Source organism: Psammomys obesus, unplaced genomic scaffold (assembly GCF_907164565.1).
Source record: "Psammomys obesus unplaced genomic scaffold, mPsaObe1.curated_primary_1811, whole genome shotgun sequence".
Classification (NCBI taxonomy): Eukaryota; Metazoa; Chordata; class Mammalia; order Rodentia; family Muridae; genus Psammomys; species Psammomys obesus.
In genome coordinates, this window is record NW_026590809.1 from 2,138,676 (window position 1) to 2,147,476 (window position 8,801).

The window sequence follows — 8,801 nt, forward strand, 5'->3', positions numbered from 1 at the left end:
CGTCTTGACTTACACATTAAACAGTGGCTGTGTCTTCACACACATTTATGTTTGTGGGGTTTCTGAGTGTGAGTGTTGCCAGTGTGGGTAAAGTGTCCTGAACGGGGTGTGCTGCCTGCCTGGCGAGGAAGGGCGCGGCGCGACTTGCTGGCCTTTAAATTTATCTAAAACAATGAAAATGGCTTCAGGAGTTAGAATAATAAGGAAAATTGGATTTCATGGAGATAGTATAAATCTTTCAATGATAACATCATGAATAAATTATGACAGAATTTAATAAATCAGTCTTGGTGGACAGACAGCACATGAACTCAATTGAAATTTTGGAGCAAAATTTCTAGTCAAGTAGTTACAAAATTTTTTTACCAGCAAAATCAGGCATATAAGAAAACTTTGTTTTCATCTTTGGTTATTAATGAACAGAGGTTTCCAACCCCCCAAATTGTGAATCACTGAAGCTCAGATGTTGACATTTTCTTTTTTATGATGGCGTAAGCTTAGGAAGGTACACAATTGACTGAAATGTCCACTCTTCATGTTACTTCTTCCACTGACCGAAGTCTTGTGTTTTCTTTGAGGCGGTTCAGACTTTGGCGTATTGTTCTTGACTGTTGCTCTGTGGAAGAGTGTGGGAGGGAAGATAAAGCAGTCAGATAAGACCCGGTTACATTTAAAACGGCACAAAAGCATCACGCCACACAAATACCAGGCTTCTGCATTCTTTGAGTAATCTTTAAACAGAATTGTTTATATTATTATTATAATTGTTTATGTTATATAAGATATCCTTTATTTAGCTCTGTTTGAGGGTTTTTATTTGTCTGTTTTAGAAAGGCACAATTTTTTTTCTTTTGAAAATCTATTTTAGAAATCTTAGGTGAGAAACAAATGTAATTCTTCTGCTCCTCCTTTCTCCGGAGACGAGAAACTCACAAAAGGAGGGTAGAGGCAGGCCCGGGCCAAGGCAGAAGCAAAGTGAACTGATTCACACACACATGCTCCCATTGTAGGCAGGTAAGTCTGCGAGGCATTGCTCAGAAATAACGTTTCCACCTTTATGAAGAAGCCCCGAAGCCGACTGCCGCGTTCCTCCCTGACACCCAGCCAGCCTCGCTGACTACTCTACAGCGTCCCCTTCTAGATCGGAAGGCTGAACTCAGGTCGTGTCTCAGAGAGCGGACAAAAAGGATGTTTACCCCAGTAACACTTCCCAGGAACCGTGGGCAGGAAGCGTCACGTCACATGAGGAAGCGACGGTGGCAGCTGACTCATGTTCACTCAGTCTAATCTCCCACCAAGCCCAAGTCACGGCCAGGTACCCACAAGTCCCAGCATTCTCAGCCCTGCTGTCTTCTGATCCCTGGTTCTTACCTAGACCACAAGAGCCATCTGGCCTCTCAGGCCTTTGGTGTTGGCAACTGCTTTTTGTGTTTTCTCACATCTCTTATGGAATGCATTTGAACTCTGTAACTCATTCACTCAGTTACAAACATACTCTGAGTAATTGAACCACACAAATATAGGAAAACAATGAGGCTAAGATTTGTTTCACTCATTATGAATTTTGATGATTATGGATAAAACTTCAATTGATTTTGAACATTCTAACTTACTGTTCTTGGTTGACTTTTTTCCCAACACACACTGCTTAGGTTGATGCTTCAGGCAAAGTTTCCTGAGAACTGCATTAATGGAGTGATACCAAGGCCATAGTGAAGAAAATAAATTATATTGGCTGGGTGTGTAGAGGCACCATTCAGGCCTCAGATCTTCTGGATTGTTTTCTGATTAGTTTAGAAGCTCCAGTGTTGTTAAATTCTACATTTTTCCCTACAAAGGCAATACTGGCTCTTTCTTTTCTTTTAGTTTTTCAAGACAGGGTTTCTCTGTGTAGCCCTGGCTGTCCTGGAACTCACTCTGTAGACCAGGGTGGTCTCAGAACTCACAGAGAAATCACTGCCTTTGACTCCTGAGTGCTGGGATTGAAGGCATGCGCCACCACTACCCCCCAGCCCGGAACTTTCTTTTTAAGATGTAAAAAACTCCCAATTTTTTTTTCTCTTTGAGACAGGATCTCTCTACGTAAACTGGCTGTCCTGGAATCTATGTGGAGTAGGCTGGCCTTGAACTTAGAGAGATTCACCTGTCATTGATTCCCCAGTGTTGGGATTAGGGGTGTTCCACACCACAGGTGGCTTGTTTCCCACATTTATGGGTGATAATAAATTTTCTCAAACAAACAATGGTCCTGGGGAGCTATCCTTCTGAACAAACACTCTTCTATGTGTTCCCCAACTTAACACCTGCACATGGAAGTGAAAGGGGTGCAAAGAGGTTATTTAGGAATGAAGTCTAAGGTGCTGATGACAGCTAACAGGCATGCGTACTCTGTGTAGGTAGCCCAGGCTATCCTCCAGTTCTTAACCTTCTTTCCTCACCTTCTACGTGCTAGGAAAAGAAAGGCAGCCTTCTCAAGGTTTTACAGCTAACGGGTGGGGCATGAGTGTGGGAGCTCTCGGTCTCCACAGCGGAAACGCCATATCCTAACCACTGTTGGGTCTCCTACACGTATTGCTTTGAACGCTGGCAACTAAGAAGTACACTAAATAATTTTTTTTCTTTTCTACTTACAGAATTTGTTTTACTTAAAACAAAAAAACAAAACAACAACAACAACAAAAAACCCAAACCAAACAAACATACTCTTAACCCAAGAGAGACTCTCTTTAAGCCATAAGCAATTCTCACATTAAAAAAACAACAACAAAAAAAAGGGAGATCAGGCTGTAAATTCAGTTACTTTTCTTCCCCATGACAGAGAAAGATGTATTCACTGATTCATTTCTGTTCTGTTCGTACAACAGACAGTATAGACATCAGCACCAACCTGTTCAATCGAACTTAAAGGCACGCCATTGTCTTCGTGCTCAGAAGGCTGGATGTCAACTGAACGTTTCTAGAATAAACAAACAAACACACAAAACTTATCATCACCATTTTCTAATTTGAAGATACCCTGAAAATCAAAATGTTTCAAATAAAATATTTTTTAAAAGTCTTATGTAGTCAGCTTATATTGGAGAAATCCCTTATTTTGTAGATAAATATGAACACTGATTTAAGTTCTGTTTTGTATTTGTTGTCAGTCAGTAGCCCTGGCTGTCCTAGAACTGTCTCCACAGACCAGGCTGGCCTGGAACTTAGAGAGCCACCTACGTCTGCCTCTTGAGTGTTGGGATTAATGACATGCGCTACCATGCCCAGCTCATTGATTTAGATTTACATCTGCATTTCTAAATAGTATTTTCACTCAACATAGGCCATACTATCCTGTAGATTGACTCTTCCATAGTCTCTGCTCTAATAGTGAAAATTGAAATACAAAAATGAATAAAGAATGATTTCTGGATCATGTTGACCAGTTCCAAATTCTTTTGTATAAGAGAATATTCTATGAATTTTGCCAACTAAATATTTCAGGGTTTGAATATCATCTATGAGAGAATTTCATTTTCACAAAAGTGACTTTTTTTTTTTTTTTTTTACAAAGTATAGACTTCAGACAAAGGAGTCATAAAATACCTAGGATATTTTATAGGCCAAGCAAGCACCCATAAATTAATATACATACGAATCATTAATAGGTAATGAAATGTATAACTGACACATTTTTACTTAACAATGAGTTGGGTCATTATGGGTATTGACAATTGGAAGTAGCTGAGATCAAAGCCAAAAAAACAAAAGAAAACCCAAAAGCCAAAACAGGTCTAGAATTCCTGTCATTTTTAGTGTGACGGCCATGCTACCACAGTGTGGCAACCTCTCTAACTACATCAGAATAATACAGACAGATCATGCTTATCGTGGAGCAATCTGAGAGAGATTAAAAATAGAGGATGCTAGCTGTCCGACTGTCAATGTTCTGTGAGTACGTGCTCAGGGTGGAAGACCTGGGGCATTACCGATCCAGGGGCAGCATCCTGAGTGCACACGCAGGTGCCTTAAATGTCTTAGGTAAGAATTCATATGCTTCAGAAGGCTGTGTCATATACATTTAACACACTATAGAAACAATCCCTGCAAGTATAATCTTGTAATACTCATTTTAAAAATAACTTTAATGGTTAAAAATTCACATGGCGAAAAATCATGTGTGAGTTTTGAACAATTCATTTCAGAAACAGTAGGAATAGAAACAAGGGCTGGAAAGACTGCTCGGTGGTTCGGAGAAGTTGTTGCTTTTGCAGAGGACCCAGGGACATTTGCCAGCACCCATACGATGAGTTCCAGGAGATCTAATGACTTCTGGCCTCTGGAGGCAAGTGCATAAACACGGTGCACACACACGCAAACACACACACACACACACACACACACACACACGTGCACACAATTACAATATAAATCTTAAAAAGGAAATAAGTAGAAGTTTTAAATGTATGTAAGTATGACATATTGTCTTAAATATTTTATACTCAAACTAAAGTGGAAATTTGACTAGCCCATCATCTATAGCCATCAGAATTTACTAAGTCATATTAGGCAAGAACTTTGTAGAAACTTTCATTGGAGGGGCAGCCTAGTGAATCAATTATATGCATGAGTCATCTTAAACTTGGCAAGTGCAAGAGCAGTTCATGTGAGGACCCCATGTCTTTATGTGTCCAGTTTAAAAGGAGGGAGGTTTATGAAATTTTCTTCCTCTTTGTGTTCAATTATATACTCAGGAGAGTGCCACACGCTTGTTCACACTGAAACAAGACAAAATGGAACACGCGACTCTTACCTTTGTTATTCGGCTGATGAGGTAATAAATGAGAAGGATAGTTGTAACAATACCAGCTATCGCCCCCAAAATGATGATTATTGTCACTGTAGGGGAAAAAAGAAAAGAGTGCACGATGAACCGTGTCATTTGAAAAACCAAACAGGAGAACATAACCTTGTGTGTTTATAGAAAATGAATTAACACTTCATAATTTTAGACACATTCAATCTTTAAAGAGTTTAAATTTTGACAGTGACTCAGTGGGCATCTGGAACCTTGTGTTTCTGAGTCACACAAGGAGTTGACATCTGATCATGACCCCAGAGTTCTGCTGCCAAGTTCAGTGTTCCTTGCAGGCACACTAGCAGACATGAGTTCAAGGGGAATCCATAGCTCTTTGTTGATTTGAACATTATGAGAGGAAACAACGTTTCACTGTATCAAAGGGTACGAAATGGATCGTAGGATCACAGGTTTGGAAGAGAAGTAGCCCAGTTTACAAAGGAGTAAGTAAAGCCTAATGAGGCTGTGCACAGTCAGCAACCGTTAAAAGCGGAGTTAAAACTGTACTCCAGGCCATGTGCTCTGAGCTCTTGACTTGTTGCAGCTCACTTCCTGCGCACTCAGTGATAGAATGACAAATACTTTTTGTGAACTTTAGCATGCTGGGAATGAAGCAGTTTGCAACAAGTAATTTAGAGGGACTTCCCATTTTACAGAGGATTTATAGTGCAGATCAGCGAAGTAAACGGAAGTGGGGGCTACCCATGCAGACAAAATGGCACATGCATGTCTCAAAGACAGATGACTGACTTCAAAAGCAAAAGGAACACTGAAAGGTGTGGCGTTCCTGCCCACTTCTCTTACACAGCCTTCACCACCAATCAGATGTAATTTGTGAGACTGCAGTGAAGTTCCACCTTTTTTCTCCCACATGAAATGTGGACACTGGCCAAATTGTAAGGCAGAGTTGAGAATTGCAGGGTAATGAAATAGCTCACGGTGAGTTATGCCAGCGGGCATGATGCTAGTTATAATGGAGGTTGTAGGAGTACGGCTGAAGGTGGGTCAGGACTGAGACAGGAATGCTCTCTTTATTCTTGATATGATGCCAATTTACCCCAATTAGTGGGAAGAGAAACACTCAGCATTTTTTTTTAAATAAATGAAGAGACTTTTTCTCAAATGTCCATAGTTGATTAAAAAATTTACAGAAATGTAACTTAGGGAAAAAAAGATCAAATTACTTATTTCTACTTTCAAAGTTAAAAAAAATTCTTCCTTCAAAACCAGGAATATTTGCTTTTGTCACTGAAGTTAGTGACGTATATTCTCTTTTTAGATGGACCTGTGTCAATTATTACATATTTGAAATGAAAACCCTACAATTTAAAATTGGAATAGTTGTCATTTCATTAACATACGCCGACATACCTGGCGCAGGAAAAATGTGTTCAAGTTGTTCCATACCTGGAAAATCAAAATTTCAAAGTAAGTCAGGGTAAGTAGGATATGCCTTTACAAAAACACATTTGGAATTTGAGGATTTCCTCTTATCTTTTTTAGATTCCAATTTAATTACATTTCCCCTTCCCTTTCCCCCCTCCCAAACTTCCCATGGACCTTCCCCCACTGCCCTTAAATTTAGGGCCTGCACACGTGTATGTGTGTACATACGTATTCCTAAATACAACTTGTTCCATTTGTATAATGCTACCGGCGTGTTTGCTTTCAGAGAATTATAGGTGACTGAAGAATGCTGGGAAGGGAAAGGATGGACTTCCCTAGGGAAGAGCACACCTATTAGTTATCCGGTGCCAAAGGATTTCTTTTTTGTAAACATTTTTGGGGGAGTAAAGCCACCTTTCAACACTACAGTGTTTGTGTTGGTTTGAATGAGTGTTTGAACTCTTGGTTCTCAGGGTAGAACTCTTGATGAGGCTATGGGGAGGGCCAATCTAGCTGGAGGAAGTAAAGAGGATTTTGGTCGTAGTGCTTTGTTTTAACCACAGAAAAGTAACTTACACAATGTATTAGGAAACGTGTCATTCTTATCACTAGTAATTTTAGTGTGGACTTTTACTGCTCAATAAATATTCATGGGTGAAAAACCAGCTCATTAACTGAGAGGAAGAACGTGAAGAGATACTGGAGGACACCTAAGGACATCTATAGGACGCAGGTGTGGGACCATGTGAAAATGGGGACTCCCAGACAACACCCCATACAGAGTCTAGTCCAGCCTAGAGAGGGCTCACGCGGCCATCAATCTTCTAGATTTACGTCATGGCCAGTGTCTAAATCCAAACACTCACTGTATCCCATTTGAGTGTCTGGCAGGGTCCCATCAGGCGTTTCCTATCTGTGAAAGTTTCCAGAAGTTTTCTTAAAGTCCCAATGGAATCAGTCTTCCCTTACCAGTCCACACAACAGGGTTTTTTTGTTTGTTTTGTTTTTTCTCTGCTGTTCTTTCACCCCACGAAGAACTCACAGCTGAAGTCTCCTGCTCTCATCTGTCAGGGTATTACACAGCCAAGAATTTGCATATATTTTGCCAATCTCCAGGACTAAGAGTTCTGGAGAATAGAAAAATATATCCAAAAAATAAAGGTCCAATAAAGCCTGCCTTTTCTTTCTTTGGGGCTGAGCATGTAGGCTTTCAATTCAAGCAATGTTTTCCTACCACTTATATGTATTCTGGAGTAAGCTAAGCATTTTCTTTGTATTTTACAGTTTTTTTTTTCCCAGAGAAAATAAGAATTATAATTTTTATGTCTCTGGGCTGTTAGACTCTCTTAACTAATGCATGGAAATGGATAGTGCCCTGTGCCCTACCCAGCTGTCATTTATGGAATACATGTCTACATAGGCTCTATGGGTCTTCCAGTTGACATCATCATTTTGGCTTTATGCTGAAGTCTCTTAAGACCCATGAGCCCAGTGATTAGTTCTAAGCACTTGGCCTAAGTTTCCTCCCTTGGCTTTTGAAGCCCATTGCTTCCTTTCATCTCAGTGGAGACTTCTCAGTGATTCCCACTCCTTTATGATCCTGAAGCCATGCTGAGTCTTTCTCAGGCTGTATTTTAAATGTGGAGTGCCTTCCCTAAGTCCCACCCATAGAAGAACTGGGTTTTGTGAAATTGTGTTTTTCCATCCATAAAACCAGATGAGAGAGATAGATAGAGAGACAGAGAGGAGAGGGAGGGGGGGAGATGGAGGGAAGTAGGGAGAAAGATGGAGGAAGAGAAGAAGAGAGAGAAAGAGAAAGAGAGAGAAACTGCCCAAGCAAATGTAGCACAGTCCCCACCCCCTTATCTCAACACCCAGCTTGCCTGTGGCTATCAGTTTGCAGGCATGGGATCTGTCTGGCTCTGGGACTGCGCGCTTACCTACCTCCTAGTTAATCTGTGGAGAAACACTGTGAGCAACTATGACTGGCTTCCTTTTAAGGTTAGTGGCATGGAGGTCCCTCAAGGCAGTTCCTCCAAGGTCTGTAGGAGAATGGGGTCAGCTCAGGTGAGCTCGTTTGGTTTGCTCCAGACTTTACAGTTTTTTTGTTCACTTTATTTTTACTCCACTCTCCCTTTTCTGGTCACATTTATTATTTGAGCACTTTCCTAGCTCTAATTTCTTTGACTCACAATCGTCCCTTTGATTCACAGTGTTATTTCTATGTGCTATTCTCAGCTGAGAGCTCCTGTGCAGCAGCAGCCTGTCCATTGGCTGGCAGTTCTCAGTGTTGCTCAGTTTCCCTGCAGTCACCAGCCCACCAAGGAAACATGCATCGCAGCATAGACTCCACAACTGAGTGAATATAGAGCAAACCTGTTTTCTCTGGTAGGGGGGTGGAGAATGCAGGTGATTCACTAGAAGCCATTTTACGTGGCGTCAGAGCATAATCTGTGCAAAAGAGAAGTTGAGAAACGGGATAAACATGAAGTGACTGTGTGCACCAGGAAGAACTCTGCAGAAGACAAGTTCATCCCACACCAGGTGGCAGCAGCTTCAGAACATCTTCACAGCAGAGGCA

General features: G+C 41.0%; 1 protein-coding gene across 1 annotated transcript in view; it reads right to left on the reverse strand.

Moving 5' to 3' along the window:
• Window positions 1-374: 374 nt before the first annotated feature.
• Window positions 375-8,801, reverse strand: part of LOC129678355 (glycophorin-A-like) — a 9,444-nt gene continuing 1,017 nt past the window's right edge. The window contains exons 2-6 of the mRNA XM_055609122.1: window positions 8,597-8,671; window positions 6,206-6,241; window positions 4,790-4,875; window positions 2,888-2,956; window positions 375-616 (exon numbers count right to left, since the gene is read on the reverse strand). Coding sequence (XP_055465097.1) covers window positions 584-616; window positions 2,888-2,956; window positions 4,790-4,875; window positions 6,206-6,241; window positions 8,597-8,671 — 299 coding nt within the window. The 3' untranslated portion in view covers window positions 375-583. The remainder of the gene's footprint in view (window positions 617-2,887; window positions 2,957-4,789; window positions 4,876-6,205; window positions 6,242-8,596; window positions 8,672-8,801) is intronic.